This window comes from Bombyx mandarina, chromosome 03, assembly GCF_030267445.1.
Source record: "Bombyx mandarina strain Sakado chromosome 03, ASM3026744v2".
Taxonomy (NCBI): Eukaryota; Metazoa; Arthropoda; class Insecta; order Lepidoptera; family Bombycidae; genus Bombyx; species Bombyx mandarina.
The window spans coordinates 11,924,404-11,942,448 of NC_143210.1; the positions used below are offsets into that span (position 1 = coordinate 11,924,404).

At 35.2% G+C, this 18,045-nt stretch overlaps 1 protein-coding gene across 1 annotated transcript in view; it reads right to left on the reverse strand.

Moving 5' to 3' along the window:
* Positions 1–17,273, reverse strand: part of net (atonal bHLH transcription factor 8-like protein net) — a 35,881-nt gene extending 18,608 nt beyond the window's left edge. Inside the window, exon 1 of the mRNA XM_028173564.2 lies at positions 16,966–17,273. Within this exon, the coding sequence (XP_028029365.2) occupies positions 16,966–17,050 (85 nt within the window). The 5' untranslated portion in view covers positions 17,051–17,273. The remainder of the gene's footprint in view (positions 1–16,965) is intronic.
* Between the last annotated feature and the right edge of the window lie 772 nt (positions 17,274–18,045).

Genomic DNA, 18,045 nt, shown 5'->3' on the forward strand with positions numbered 1-18,045 from the left:
ATATGAATCTCTGAAAGGTGGTGGTGGTATTTACATTCCGCAGTTGGATACAAAATTTTGTAGTGAAATACAAACTTATCATGTACATGTGTCTGAATGACTTCCACTGTGAAGGACCTACATCGTGTGATGATATTCTAACCTAAATAATTTTTGATTTTCGTAATTACTGGTGGTAAGAAGCCTAGTAGTGTTATTTAGCCTAGTCTTGTACACCCACCCTAATATAAAACGGAGGATAGCTGCTTTAAGTGCTCTCGCTAGGGCTAGGATTAGCAAATTCACACAGGAGCCTGTGAGCTCACCTACCGGTCCGGACGTAGCTGGAATAGCCCCTTAGGCTACCAGCCAATAGTTAAGGGGAAAAAAAGGCCCCCGTTAAACTTTTAACACCAGATGAGCCCTGAGCTTCGTCCACCCATCGAAGTAATAAATAAAAATGTTTCCCATTATTCTTTTTAGTAATTCTTTTCATAAATATTAATATGGCCATGTGCTACTTAAAAGACTGACACCTTAAAGATTTCCCACCATAACGTTTGACATCAGCTGTCAAAATTATCCTCCATCATTGTCCGAAGTGTAATCGACCCACATCTGTCATCCGTATGTCGGGTCTGTAGTGGTGTTTACGACTGCACTATTGTTTTATGGGGTACCACTTTCAATAATTGTTTTTTCTGTTGACATCTGTTACAAAGGTTTGCTGCAGCGGTAATGTTTATTGATCATAGACCCACAGTCTTTCCATAGACAATATTTTACGTGCTTAATAACAGAGTATGTGTGCCACATGCCAACTTACTATCATTAGGAAAAATGAATAATAAAATTCACGATATTCATCAGAAATATAAAAGAAATATCTTTTGTTGTGAATGTGACTTTTAAATGACACTGAAAAATATTCGCAACAGGATTGAGAAATCTAGGTGACGGTCACATTAAGCGAAATGGTCTGTCAACTCAACCGTCTGGGCTAAAAAAGTCAATTGGCGATGGGATGTTTACAAGTCCCATATGAAATATTAGTCTCGACTGTAGTTTGGCAGTAAAAATCTCATTATGAAAGTACCTGCGCCATTTTGAGAAGGCGGCACGACATGAGAACCCTCTCATCGTAGCCGCTGGAAATTACATACCCGACCCAGTAGACCGAATGGTAAACCGTCGACGTCGCCCAAAGCACGTCATTACGGATCCTCCTGATCCATTAACGGTGCTCTTAGGCACCACAAGCACCGGTCACCGTCCTCGTCGAACCCGTCGCTTGCGACGAAGGGCTCGACGAGCGAACTAACCCATAGACACAGCCCACTGAGTTTCTCGCCGGATCTTCTCAGTGGGTCGCGTTTCCGATCCGGTGGTAGATTCTGCGAAGCACTGCTCTTGCTAGGGTCAGTGTTAGCAACTCTCCGGTTGAGCCCCGCGAGCTCACCTACAAACGTTAGGGTGAAGCTGAAATAGCCTCTCAAGGCTATCAGCATAGGCAGGAAAAAAAAAAAAAAAAAAAAAAAAAAAAAAAAATGAAAGTAAGTTACAAACAGTTTATCGGCATCCGGAGCGCACACGTGTTACGGCACACGTGAACTGCGCACTGTTTCAAAATATTGCCAGTCGTAAAAACTCTGAACGATAACAACTAAACGGAACCAACTTTAGCAAAAAAAGTGGTTCGAATTGTTGTTTTAAAAAAATATATATACATATATCTTATTTTTATATACATATTTCCTATGTCTATCAAATTTTTCAACTTGGACTTAAAAATATGTACTATTGACTATAAGTATTCAAGCTATCATTATCACCGCGATTAATATAAAGTTTCAAAATCGATTAAATTTTTTTTAATAAATTTAAAGTTTGCGGGCGCGTAAGTTTGCATTTAGCAGTCTTTATAATTAACCTTAAAAATCGTGAACATATTCGCACAGTGAACGACAAACTTAAAATAGCTGACGTAAAAATTCACCGAACACTGAAAATAGATACAAAAATATTACATGAAGGCGTTCTGGTGTCCTTGACCCTGAATCACCGAATCCTACTTGTAGGTTTGACGAGTAATATAAAACTAGAGACTGTTAAAATTCTGATACCTTACAATGCACGATAGATTTAGAGTAGTTTTTTTGGCCACACGAATCTCTGTGATTGCGGCATCGGGAAACCCCAACGATTACCGACATCATAACACATACGCCATAAGAATGCTCTATACTTCACAGCCAGACACTAATGCGAAAGACTAACTTCACTATTTTTGACTAAACACGTTTTTTATTAGATTTACGCTTATCGCTGTCTATAATTCAATGAAGGAAGGTTAAAAACGGATTCTGTTTTGTTGTTTTTTGTCAATTACACAGAATAGTGTTCGTTTCTTTATTGAATATCAAAACAGTATTAAATCTCAAATATTTTTACTGCAGATTGTCAGAAATGTAGATAGATAGATAATTCTTTAGATTTCTATGTTAGGTGCGATAGTGTTTTATTTTTAATAGCATAGTTTTAAAGTAATCATTTTGGTAGTTAGTCTATTTAAACTTATGTCCTTATAATCACTCCTAATCGATAATAATGTGATTGTTATGAAAAATCATTCTCAAATATCCGTTGACTTCAAAAGCACAACCCAGTTAGTTAGTTAGTTTTTTTTTTTTTTTCCTACCTAAGCTGATAGCCTTGAGAGGCTATGTCAGCGTAACCCTAACTTTAGTAGGTGAGCTCACGGGGCTCAACCTGACGATGTTGCTAACACGGACCCTAGCAAGAGCCGTGCTTCGCAGAATCTACCACCGGATCGTAAACGCGACCCACTGAGAAGATCCGGCGAGAAACTCAGTGGGCTGTGTCTGAGAGTTAGTTTACTCGTCGAGCCCTTCGTCGCAAGCGACGGGTTCGACGAGAAATGTGACCGGTGCTTGAAGTACCTAAAAGCACCGTTAGTGGATCGGGAGGATCCGAGATGACGTGTTTTGGGCGACGTCGACTGCTTTCCATTCTGTCCGCAGGATCGGGAATGTAGTTACCGGCGGCCACGATGAGAGGGTGGGTTCTCGTGTCGTGCCGCTTTATCGAAGTGGGTTAGTTAGTACAAGACGCGTATGACTACGATAGATTTTCTAGCCTTTATATGTATAACACAATTGAGACGACTTCATCACTTCATCTTATAGAAGGTTCGTGAATTCGGATGCCTACCTAAAGAGATACAAAAAGCAGTTGTAGTAGGTACGATTGGAACCCTAAAGAGGGTCACAAATAGTATAATCGTTTTTCATAAAATTTTACATTCAATATTATACGACCAAATTCAATTCAACTTTCACGTGTGCAATGGAGACATTTATTATAATTATTTTATATAATTAAAATAAAAATTTTAAGTACCGATGTTTAGATGGCATTTAGTAATGACGATCTTCATAATGCTACATATTAATACATTTCATCATACGCTACATACTACGGATTGCTATTGCGGAAAAAATATGTTTATAATGAAAAATTGTCTAGTCATACGCGTCAAAAAACACTTACACGTAATCTGTTTGATGTATTTGGATGTTGATTATCTATGTAGCATACATAATCTGTTATCTTCAGGCAAAAGAACTTGGGCCGGGCCTTGCATATTAAAATTTAGATACATACATATGTAATTATTCTAAGCATACATATATGCATTCGTAATTTCCGATATTTGCTTGAAAAATTGTAGTTAAAAAATAACAATCAAAAATAACTGGCCTGTTTAGCAAACCGAACTAAAGATCAATTTAATATTTTTTTATTCTATTTATATTGTTCAAGATTTTAGAGCAAAGTTAGAAAAAATATTGTTATTTCATTGATGATTGATGCCGGTGCACATTCTTAAATAAGTCGGATGTCTTAAAGTCGATGAGAATGACGTTCAAAGACTTTGTTACATACAAACAAACTTAACCATTTGACTGACATGTAGGTCTCCGGTGCCCTACATGACGCATTGAAGTAATTATGTCGATTTCATTTTTTCTTTTTTTTTATTGCTTAAATGGATGGACGAGCTGACAGCCCACCTGGTGTTAAGTGGTTACTGGAGCCTATAGTCATCTACAACGTAAATGCGCCACCCACCTTGAGATATAAGTTTTAAGGTCTCAGGTACAGTTACAACGGCTGCCCCGGCCTTCAAGCCAAAACGCATTACTGCTTCACGGCAGAAATAGGCGGGGTGGTGGTACCTACCCGTGCGGACTCACAAGAGGACCTACCACCAGTAATTACGCAAACTATAATTTTGCGGGTTTGATTTTCATTACACGATGTTATTCTTTCACCGTGGAAGTCAATCGTGAACATTTGTCGAGTAGGTATTTCATTAGAAAAATCTTCTGTTACTAAGTAAATCTGTGACTAAGGCGCCGGAATATCCAGTAGACTCTGGGAAAGACGAACCCGAAGATACTAAGAATGAATCTATTTCTAAGACACCTAAAAGACTAAGACTTACATTAAAAACAGAAGAAGACAAAGTTAGGCAGTCCAGGCGCTTAGTAACAGAAAAAGACATAATTACTTCAGTACCCCGCGTAGGGCACCGATGACCTACGCGGCAGTCAAAGGGTTAACAAACATACCAATACGTACTACATAAATACGAAGCCAATAAAAGCATGTTAAAAAGATAATGTACACTTAATTACATTCCATTGCATTTAAAAATAACAGGGTTGGCAAATACTAAGAAAACGCAAAGAATATGGCTTTACACAATTCTTACTATGATATATTATCACTACCCATTTTTTGGCATACATATACCAATTAACATCCGAACGTTTGAGTCGAGGTCTCAGTTATTTGGACATACTAGCTATCCCACCTGTCGGACTGACCATAGGCTGACTACAACGAAACTGGTACATCAATGATACGAATGACCATAGTTATCATTTTGAGTAGTTTGGCAAATGTTTGACCAACACTAAACAAAGGTTTGCTAAGTCTGAAGATTATCCAAGCACAATTCGTATGAATTTCGTAACAGTGATACAAGATAAGTCTATAGACGTTTTAGGCCTGATATCCACTGTATAAATGACAATATCTGTTTACGCTTGATCATCGCACTAAAAAAACAACGCGCTAGTTTACAGCCCTATCAATATTGCTCAAGAAATAATTAGGAGAACAGGTAGTTAGGAGAATAGATAGGAAATATCTGCTGTGAACGGAGGGGTGGGGAAACTGGGGCTGCGTATCATCTAAATAATAACTGAAATGGCCTATTAGCACGTAACAGTCTGAGACTTCGTAATTTTATTAACAAATTTTTATTATTATTATATTAATATAATATATTATATTAATATATTATATTAAATTAATATATTAGATTTTAACAAGTTTCATACATAAAACTACCGTCATTATTTAAAGTCGCATATTTTATTGTAATAACATACATTGCAAAATTATAATTGAAGTGGATAAACTAGATTTTTTATAAAAAAAAATATAAAAAAAATTCATTTAATTATTTTTTTACTTTCAACGACTTATAAACATGCATTCTACAGTTTACGATAAAAAAAATTAAATTAAAAATGAAATATAAATTTTAGTTAGAAAAGGACAAACTACACTTTCCGTCTCTACTAAATAAAGTGGATACCTTAAACTTTAAGGCCAGCGCTTTAAAGCTTAAAGTATTTTAACAAAACTGAATACCTAATTACAATTCTTCAATAGATTTCTTGCGTTTTTTCTTTTGGATTAAGAGATCTAAACAAGATTTTTCGATTAAATCGCTTCAATTCATAAGGTGCGTATTGTATTATCCGACGGGACTTTTCGAATTCTTTTCTTTTCTATTAAGCTTATTTCTAGTCTTGTACATTTCATTTCAAAAGAACGAACTAATAATATCTTGAGGTCTGTCAGTTTGTTTGACTTGCGTTTTCATATTCACGATAGGGGATCCCAGGTGGTTGGTTAGATAAGCATCAACCATCATCTCATTGAAAGTGAGGGATTTTGTTTAATGACAAATAGAATTTAGTTTATAATGACAATAAAAAACGTGATTTTTTTTTTATTGCTTATATGCGTGGACTAGTTCACAGCCCACCTGGTGTTAAGTGGTTACTGGAGCCCATGGACATCTACAACGTAAATGCGCCACCCACCTTGAGACATAAGTTCTAAGGTCTCAAGTATAGTTACAACGGCTGCCCCGCCCTTCAAACCGAAACGCATTACTGCTTCACGGCAAAAATAGGCCCGGTGGTACCTACCCGCGCGGACTCACAAGAGGTCCTACCACCGGTAATTAAATCGTAAAAGTGCTTTTAATTGTTTTTGTATTATTATTTACGCTGTACGTATCAGGAACCACCAATAATTACAACACATCTCATTACACAGTACTCATTGCTCAAGTCGCCAACGCCGTTTCAAAATAAACTTATCGTTTCTATGAATATACGTGGTAAAGTAGCAATTATGAATGAACAGTTAATCTTAGGATGTTGTGTTCTATCACGGCGGTGGATGTTAATTGGCGCCTTAGTAGTAATAAAAGAACAGTGATTAAAACAATCGAAAGGCTATGGATCTTCTTAGTGGGTCGCGTTTCCGATGCGGTGGTAGATTCTGCGAAGCACTGCTCTTGCTAGGGCCAGTGTTAGCAACGCCAGTGTTACGCTGATATAGCTGATATCGTGTAATAAAAAATCAAACCCGCAAAAATTATAATTTGCGTAATTACTGGGGGTAGGTCCTCTTGTGAGTCCGCACGGGTAGGTACCACCTCCCTGCCTATTTCAGCCGTAAAGCAGTAATGCGTTTCGGTTTGAAGGGCGGGGCAGCCGTTGTAACTATACTGAGACACCTTAGAACTTGTATCTCAAGATGCGTGGCGCATTTACGTTGTAAATGTCTATGGGCTCCAGTATAACCACTTAACACCAGGTGGGCTGTGAGCTCGTCCACTCATCTAAGCAATAAAAAAAAAGCCTCTCAAAGCTATCAATCAGCTTAGGTAGATAAAACGGTAGCACAAGTCGTTCATAGTCGATGACTAATTCTAAATACCCGTGTGCGTATCAATTTCTTAAAGTACAATATTGACATAATTACGGCAAGTCACAATTACGAGGCAATAATATTAATGTAATTAACAATAATAATTTGGATTTCCCGAATGAACTAAATTATGTGTTTACGATATGAATAGTGAGTAATCTGAGTTATAAAATTTATATCACTGTAATCTTTGGTCGATCGAGTGATACGGATTAGAGCTGAACTAAAAGTACATAAGAATATTTTAAGAACTATTAAATAATACTAGAGGTCCCGAAGTAGTCGAAATTCGACTATAATTAATTGGAATTGTAAGTTTGTACACTATTATGATTCTATTTTATACTTCTTTAATCACAAATTTCGCCAAGACTACACTATAAAAAATATTAACAAAGACAAACAATATTTAATCTATTCTCAATTTGACAACAGATGTCAAGAACAAAAGTTTGACAATAAATAGTATGCATGCGTGTGTGCGTCAAATACATGGTATGTAGTGTGTGTAATGTTTTCTTTATTGATTTAATGTATCTTTTATGCATTATTTAAAAAAAATATTAGCATTGTGCACTTCTTCTCTATATTCTTTATAAGTGTGGAAAATTTCATACTCCTCCGTTCGCGCAATTTTCGTAAAAAGGGATACAAAGTTTTTGCTTCACGTATTAATATATAGATATGTATGCTCGAGTAGATACTGATATTGAATTGCGGCTCTACGTTATTAATAAAATTTTACATTGCAATAACTCAGGTAAGACGCCTTAAGTAAGTACGGGGAAGCTTTGGTTTTGAGGGTGGGGCAGCCGTTGTACTGTAAAAACTGAAACATTAGAACTTATGTTTCAAGGTGGGTGGAGGCATTTACGTTGTAGATCTCTATGGGCTCTGATAACCGCTTAACACCAGATGGACAGCAAGTTCGTTTAACAGTTATACAGGCTATTTTGTTATGAAGATGTTATGAAAATGTTTTTTTGTTATGATATTTTTTCCAAATTTCAAAACTTCCAATGGCTCTCCTGTAATTTAGCAAAAATATCGCTTAAACCAAACCGACGGCCCTTACGTACAGAGCGTCATTTCAATGTGTGTTCAAAATGTTGGTTTACAGGAGAGCGTTTTAATGTTTCAATCTCATATCTAATCTATACTAATATTATAAAGAGGAAAGATTTGTTTGTTTGTTTGTTTCGAATAGGCTCCGAAACTACTGGACCGATTTGAAAAATTCTTTTTCCATTAGAAGCCGATATTGTCCCTGATGAACATAGGCTACTTTTTTTATTTATTTTTTTATTTCATGTGTGTTTTAACGTTTCCGACGCGAAGCGAGGGCGGGTCGCTAGTTAAATCATAAAAGTAACTTCTATCTTTTAGTATTGATTTCAAGTATTCAATTTAGGCGGGTCCTAATAGTATATTAATTATTTAAAATATCCTCGATTTTTTCGGAAAATTAGTTAGATGACTGTATCTACAATAACTATGAAATAATAATAATAATAATAATAAAATAAATAAATAAATACAAAACATCTCGAGTGGCTTGGTCTCAACAAAAAGTCGGTGGTGGCCCAAATGCAAAAAGCAGTCTTGCTCGACAATGCCCGTATAGTTCGCCGGTTTCTCTCCCAATAGTCCCTAACGCTCCGGCCGATTGTTGCCCACCTCGCCGGAGTGTGTCCTGCCGTCTTCCCAGGCGTGGCAGTGCTTATTACACATAATAATAAATACTAACTGACAAAACTATACACAATAATAGGCCAGATATAACTCTAATTGATAAAATAAATAAAGTAGTGCATTTAATAGACATAGCAGTTCCTAACACCAATAATATACAGAAATCAATAGCTGAAAAAGTAAATAAATATACAGAATTAAAGGAAGAAATTTTAAGAATCTGGAAAATGAACAAAGTCTACATTGTACCACTGGTGCTATCCAGTACAGGCGTTATACCTAAACACCTACTCCAATCTTTAAAAATATTAGACATAGCAGAAAACGCGTACATGATCATGCAAAAAGCCGCAATATTAAACACATGCCGTATAGTCCGTCAATTCATGCAGGAAGACTTAAATATTCTGCAAGTAGAAAATGAAGCTCACTTGGCATAGGCCCGTGATCTTCATTATACCGAAATATATTAAGTATTTCGAGAGACACAATACAAGAATATAATAACATCCACTACTCAAACCCCTACAACACTACACAATGAACCAACTCACTTGGCGTAAGCCCGTGCTAGGTTCACATTTACCAGCATTAGCTGAGAAAAAAAATTATCCATAATCCGTAACAATAATAATTTTTAAGAACGTATAAAAATTCATGTAAAGATAACTGTCTCTACATCAAGAAAGTCTTTTAATTTTTAAAAGTTCATATCTTATATGTTTATTATTGAAATAATACTTAAAATAACCTTTGACCCCTCGATATATAAAATGTTTATTAAATTTTATACAAAAACCCAACTTATCAAAAACTAACGTCAATCTTGAACCCCTAATTTTCTATAATTTGTCAAACGTTATTACAGAAGCAACCAACTACAATTTTAATCAATAAAGATACAGATGTCAAACAAACATTGTATGCGCCACATCTGGTGGACCACATCTGGTGTGACGTCACCAACTGAACATGTGGCGACAAATGGCTTTCATTGCACGATCATTGTTAATTTTATTGTGTTTGAACTGCTAAATAGGTGTTGGGGTCGATAAAGCGGGGTCATTAGGCTTTCAAGTTTCATAGGATCTAAAGATACTTTACTAAACTGGTGGTAGGACCTCTTGTGAGTCCGCGCGGGTAGGTACCACCACTCTGCCTATTTCTGCCGTGAAGCAGTAATGCGTTTCGGTTTGAAGGGTGGGGTTAGCCGTTGTAACTATACTGAGATCTTAGAACTTATATCTCAAGGTGGGTGGCGCATTTACGTTGTAGATGTCCATGGGCTCCAACACCAGGTGGGCTGTGAGTTCATCCACCCAACTAAGCAATAAAAAAAAAATTACATTAAATGTTTTCGGTTTACTTACACTCTTAATTTTGTTGGGTTACTATCGAGAAAAATATTTGACTAGACTATGCAGAAATAAAATAACAGAAGACTGTTTAAAATTGTGTACACTAGTGGTGTCACCCAGTAGACGAAATTCGACTATAATTAATTGAAATTATAAATTTGAACATTATTAAATAATTCTTTATATATTATATTCCTTATATATTTTTTAACTAATATTTAAAGACAAACAATACGCATCTATTATCAATTTGACCACAGACTTAAAGTAAGTAATAACAAAAGTTTCACAATAAACAAAGTGTTTATGTATGTGTGTTGTGTCAAATACATGGTAGTGTGTGTGTGATGATTTAATGTATTTTTTATGCAAAAATGAAAAAAAAAATTTTTTCTCTATATTCTCTATAAGTGTGGGAAATTCCATACTCCTGAGTATGCGCAATTTTCGTAAAAAGGGGTACAAAGTTTTTGCTTCACGTATTAATATATTATTATATGTATTGAAACACCGACGGCTGCCTATCAATCCGATATTAAAACTTCAATTCGGGCATAATTATTTTACATGTATAATATTAAACGAAATATAAAAAAAATATTTTTTTTAACGCGGCACCTATGATCGAAACAAAAAAAGAAAATTTAACGCGATGTCTATGATTATCTATGTTTTTAATTTACATAGACTTTTTAGATTTAAATCATAACGATTATTTTACATAATATATAATTAAAATGTATAAATTGTCAATTATCAATAATACATCATAAGTTACAGTTACTAATAATATTATGTACGCACATAAAACATATACCGACAAGGGACTATAAAGGAACAAGTGTGTTAAAATAGGAAAAAAAAAAATAACCGCCTTAACAACATAACGTTTCTATCACACATGAACAAATAAACCAGAGCCGGTACTCATTCATGAACCTTAAGTTCTAACCAATAGGGTAGGTTTTAAAGATTTCGAATACAACCTTTATTTTTTTATGATTTTACACTTGTTTCCTGACACGTGAGAATGTTTAAAAGACCTTTACTTCCAAGTTTTAAGGTTGATTTTGCTGTGAGATTATGTTAAATATATTACAACAGACACTTGTTTCGCTCAGTGGGGTTTTCACCCTCGGAACATGTGGTACCATTTGTTTTTGCGTTGGTTCAAGGGTTGAAATGCTCAGCAATTAAGCGCGCGAGGATCCTGATAAATGTGTAATTACTTTTGTTATAATAACGACTTTAAAAAAAATTATCCTTAAATCAAAGTTTTTATTTTTGTCCTCTTTTATGTTTTTAGGTTAAGGTTGGAAATGCATTTTATTATTTAAATCATTATATCATCAGATTGGTATGTGCATACACATGTACCTACATTTCTTTGTAACGGGTTTTTTAAATTAATTGTTATTTCGGATTGCCATTTAAGCGTGCATTCCTGTTTTCAAACCTACATAATAATAACTAGTCAGGTCATAAGTATTGTCACACAGTAAAAACTTTTCTTTTAGAATGCTGGCCACAAAAAAGTTTATTGAATTCGAATTTCGAATTGTTCATGAAAATAAAAATGTATACTTTTAGAATTTTACTCATTTTTAAATATGGAGTGGACGCTTAAAGAAGACCGTGTTGCAGTTATTGCGTTGCATCCTTGCGGTTACGCGCCAATTGAAATTTTTAACATACTGAAAAATTTGAATATAACCAAAAGATTCGTTTATCGTACCATCAAACGATACAATGAAGACTCTAGTGTAGATGACAGGTCAAGAAGTGGTCGCCCTCGGTCTGTTAGGACTCCAGCAGTGATAAAAGCTGTAAAGGCGCGAATTCAAAGAAATCCCAAACGTAAGCAGAAACTGTTGGCCCTTCAGATGGGGTTAAGCAGAATTACGGTGAAAAGGGTGTTAAATGAAGACTTAGGGCTTCGGGCATATCGAAGAAAAACAGGACATCGTTTGAATGCTCGTCTAATGGACCTGAGACTGAAGAGATGCCGCGCTTTGTTGAAGCGGTACGCGGGAAAAAAAAATCGGGAAATTATTTTTTCGGATGAAAAAATTTTTACCGTAGAAGAGAGCTACAACAAACAAAATGATAAGGTGTACGCACACAGTAGTGAAGAAGCGAGCAACCGTATTCCGCGTGTCCAACGAGGTCATTTTCCATCCTCGCTCATGGTATGGTTGGGAGTTTCTTATTGGGGCTTAACAGAGGTACATTTTTCAAATCAAAATACAGTCCTGACGAACCTTGTGGAACCTGTTTCTCATACCATGTTCAATAACAGGCACTGGGTATTCCAACAAGATTCGGCGCCAGCTCATAGAGCGAAGAGCACACAAGACTGGCTAGCGGCGTTTGAAATCGACTTCATCCGGCACGAAGACTGGCCCTCCTCCAGTCCAGATTTGAATCCGTTAGATTACAAGATATGGCAACACTTGGAGGAAAAGGCGTGCTCAAAGCCTCATCCCAATTTGGAGTCACTCAAGACATCCTTGATTAAGGCAGCCGCCGATATTGACATGGACCTCGTTCGTGCTGCGATAGACGACTGGCCGCGCAGATTGAAGGCCTGTATTCAAAATCACGGAGGTCATTTTGAATAAACCTTAGTGTCATAAGAATCTATGTTTTGTTAAGTTCATTTTGGTATATGAATGGTTACATAATGAATAAGCTTGTTTCAATTATTTTACATTAAACATGTGACAGAATTTATGACCTGACTAGGTATATTTATTTCAAATTTTGAATTCGTACACGCTTTTTTGTCATTGAGAAAAAGCACAACTATTGGAAACTCAGCAATTTTTATCATTCTATCACCAATGTACTTTGAATGACGTCAACAGTATCAACGGATTATTCTATAAAAAATTTAGCTGCAATCACACTTAGTATTTTATAATTTATCTTCTATATACATATATAAAAATGAATTGCTGTTCGTTATTCTCGCTAAAACTCGAGAACGGCTGGACCGATTTGGTTAATTTTGGTCTTGAATTATTAGTGGAAGTCCAGAGAAGGTTTAAAATAAATATGGTAAATAAATATGAAAACGGTCGAAATAAAAATAACAATTTTGTTTTTTCTTGGATGTGTCCCCCGTCGGACGGATTCCTTTTTTTTGTTTTAAGTTTATTTTATACAAAAGTTTAGATCTTTTACTTATCGATTGAGGCACTACAAAGTCTGCCGGGTCAGCTAGTATTTTATAAATATCGACTAATATATCAATCACTTCAATGAACAATGAACTGTCACTCCTGTTTATTACTATACAACGGAATGTTAATGTTATGGTATTATGAATTCTAGTCATTGAATATTTAGGCTTAATACGTCCGGCTAATAAACAGTTAGTATTCATTACTTCATAATGATAATAATAATAATGTTTTGCGTGTATTGTTTTATGTATTGTTACGCTGATGTTGGTAAAGGATTATATATAAAGGTATAAGGAATAGAGAACAGAATTATTGTCACAGATTACACGGGTCAACACCAAATTTGACTTTGATCGCAAAGCGTAAAATTTCGATATTTTAGATCGTAATTAGACGAAAAAAAATACATGGCATGAAACAGTTTGCTTTTGAACTTAAATAAATTGACCACATAATATGAAACAAAATGCATCAGCATCGTATTTACACTTTAGTGACATAAGTTTTTCTGGGCTTGTACAAAACACCTGATCGTTGTTTATGACTCGTGCGCCATCTAGCGGCACTGTGTAAACGTAAACACCCCACTCTCACAGCGCGATTTTTTTGAAAGTATTAAAATTAATTAAAATTCATAAAAATTTTTTTTTTTTTTTTTTGCTTAAATGGTTGGACGAGCTTCACAGCCCACCTGGTGTTAAGTGGTCACTGGAGCCCATTGACATCTACAACGTAAATGTGCCACCCATATAGTTACAACGGCTGCCCCGCCCTTCAAACCGAAACGCATTACTGCTTCACGGCAGAAATAGGCAGGGGGCGGTGGTACCTACCCGCGCGGACTCATAAGAGGTCCTACCACCAGTAAAAACGAGTATTATTACTATAACTATCACAAAAGCAAACTTTATACCAAAAAAAGGTATTTTATTTTCGTTTTTGTGAATAATTAACCGGAAAAACCTAATATAAACATTAGGACAAAGAACGAATTTTTTTTGTAGAGTTGTATTATAGATGCTAGATACTGTCATCCATTTTGAATCGGGAGATCGAAGACTCAATTGAGACTTACCGCTTCCTTACTATTTAAAGCAAAACCCATGCTTAGCGTTCCAAGTAAGAGGATGGAGTAATACTTAGTAAATATCTTAGTATTAAATTAATACAATGATCTCTATTATATAAAACGGTATGTGTAACGATAATATGTTATTATTTTTTCTAAAAACTGGTAGTTTTTTACTGGTGGTAGGACCTCTTGTAAGTCCGCGCGGGTAGGTACCACCGCCCTGCCTATTTCTGCCGTGAAGCAGTAATGCGTTTCGGCTTGAAGAGTGGGGCAGCCGTTGTAACTATACTGAGATCTTAGAACTTATATATCAAGGTGGGTTTTTTTTTTCCACAGGAGAAAATCACGGCGCATTTACGTTGTAGATGTCCATGGGCTCCAGGAACCACTTAACACCAGGTGAGCTGTGAGCTCGTTCACCCACCCAAGTTTATAAAAAAAAAAAAAAACCTACCTGAACCTTCTGTTTAAACTTTATAATTTGTTTGTTAATGTTGTTGAAACTTTTCGAATTTTTCTTGTCTTAAAAAATTTCATATTTGATACGATAAATCGAAATCGGTTTAAGCATTGATTGATGCGCTTATCAACAATAGTAATAGTGGTATAATATCGAGGGGTGAAAGACGATTTGGTTTAAGTGAAATTTCTTTTAATACGCGACATTTATCTTTGTGATAAAAGGTCCGTTTTATTTGATACTAGCGACCCGCCCTCGCTTCGCTTCGGAAACTGTAATTTATTATTGGTTTCTCCACTATTTAATGAATGTTATTATGCATATAAACCTTCCTCTTCAATCACACTATCTATTAAAAAAAACCGCATCAAAATCCGTTGCGTAGTTTTAAAGATTTAAGCATACATAGGGACAGACAGATATAGGGACAGAGAAAGCGACTTTGTTTTATACTATGTAGTGATTACCATCACCGATTCGATGTTTTTAATTGAACGTAAATTAGGTTTACTTCATTCAAATAGCTAAAGAAGTTTTTTTTTGTTTTATTTTTTTTCAAATTATAAATTTTAAATGGCTCTGCTGTAATATTGCAAAAAATGACGCTTAAAACAAATAGCCTTTCACCCCTCTCAATACTAGGTAAAGTAAATCACTACATAGTATAAAACAAAGTCGCTTTCTCTGTCCCTATATCCCTATGTACATATGCTTAAATCTTTGAAACTACGCAACGGATTTTGATGCGGTTTCTTTAATAGGTAGAGTGATTGAAGAGGAAGGTTCATATGTATAATAACATCCATTAAATAGTGGAGAAATCAATAATAAATTACAGTTTCCGAAGCGAAGCGAGGGCGGGTCGCTAGTATATAATATAACAAATAGTAGGCACGTCCGTCTGTATCGTCGGCGTTATCACCGACTACCGTCAACCTAGTCTAAATTTTTTTTTACAAATTTTAAACCCTTAATACACAATGTTTCTTCAAAATTGGATCAATAGTTTTTGGTAAAGCTCGAACTAATTTCCACACAAACAAAAGCAATTAGGTATGCGTATTTAAACTCGCGATTTGTGACAACGTTATAACATCTAATATATAAAATTCTCGTGTCACAATGTTCGTTCCCATACTCCTCCGAAACCGCTTGACAGATTCTCATGAAATTTTTTATGCATATTCAGTAAGCCTGAGAATCGGCTACTATCTATTTTTCATACCCCTAAGTGATTAGGGTTGTCCACCCCTAACATATTTTTTTTTATTTTGACTTTTTTTTTGTTACAGTGAGGTATTATGTGGTTGAATGAGGTTTTGTTATTTTTATTATATATTCCCTCATCGTTCACAGCACTACATACCTCTTTCACTCATTTACCACATCCTTACACACTTACAATAATTTAGTTTTTTTTTCTACACTAGAAATTCCCTAGAAATCTTATATATGGCAAAACAATGTTTGCCGGGTCAGCTAGTTTTTTTATAATAGTTAATAACTTCTAAATAGTAATAGATAAGTCCATAATTTATTTATTTCTGCATCTTTGAGGTATATGATTGGTTACGGATAGCAGCCTGCTGGCGATGGAAATTGTTAATGACATGCCAGTAAAAATTAATTTCGTGAATTGAGCTTTTAAGACGCCATCTCCAGATATGAAGAGACAATTAAATATGCTTTCGCGATACATCATATATCATAAAACTACCTCGGAGAAACGAATTTAATTAATGGATTGTAATAAAATTATAAGTCAATCGACTTTCATTAATAAAATGGTCTAGTTTAAATTTCATATAGTTAATTACTTTATCATATAATTTTTTACTAATGGAAGTGTCATAATTATTATTTCTTGCTTAGATTTGTTGATTGATTCCTTGAACTTGAAACCAATTTAGAAGAGATAGAATTAGAGGAGATATTCACAAATCAAGTAAAATACTAAATAAATAAAAAGTATTTAATGTTGAAGGAAGATCCTTTTTTCCAAAACTTCTTTGTATATTTATAAACCCTAGGGCTTTTTTCAACTCTAGTGCAACAGTGCGATTTTTTTTATAATATTTTTTTTCCAACCATTTGAATATAAAGAAAACAAACCTTTAACAGTAGACTGTACAGCGTCTCCATTTGTACTGAAATTAGACATTTTCAGTGACAATCCTTTGCCATAAAAAACGAACATCCAAAAAAAAAAACAAAAATTCAAATCGTCATAGATAATTATATTTTGTAAACCACTAAACAACTTTGTTACTGGCACGTCTTTTAGCACAAAAATAAAAAACACTTAAATTGTCAATTTATAATTATATTTCGAACGCGCGTTCGATTACGTTCGGCGCGTATTCAAATCGATCGCAGACATCATCTCAACTCAACACGCTGCGTTAGACTGACAAAATGAAGCGTATAAAGTTGGACGGAGTCAACCGAGCCAGGGTAAAAAAGCACGGCGCCAGCCCAGTCTCGCCCTTAGAGATGCGACAGACGCGATTTCATCGGAATTTTATCGTACGATGCGTAATTATTACTACATTGCAAAGTTAAGTGAAACAGAGAACTCGAAATTTCGGGAATAAATATCCATACAGTAGAAGCTACATTCGAATTGGTGGGATTTTTTAGGTAAATATATAAATGACAACATTAACTAATCATACTTAGTTACATTCTGTTTTAAGCAATAGTTAAAACAATCGATTTTTTTGTTAACTTTATAACTATTCTTTTCAATACATCTGAATTTGAATATCTATGTAATTAAAAAAATATATTGTTATTTATAAATGTCTCAAGCAAAGAGTCCGCATTAAGGGTATCGATAAATTTTGTTGGATCGCATCACTGGTGCGCCAGCCGGTCGCATTCTCTGGCCGTCGGCGCGGCGACTTGTCGTGAGGATCGCCACACAACACTATGCGTTCAGCAGAACATTTGTTCAAACTTACAGGCTATTTCCACGACCACATGTGCACATCCGTGACTCACGCACGCACACGCATTATACAATAATTTACGTACTTTATTCTCACCGTGCGACCGCTGCATTCAAGTCACCGATCAGAATTCGGATCGGATAATCGATATTACAATCATGCCAATTTATTCTTAGCCAATCGTTAAATGCTAAATGATTGATACAAAACTAAACGTAATCTTTGTGAACGCTAGATTGTT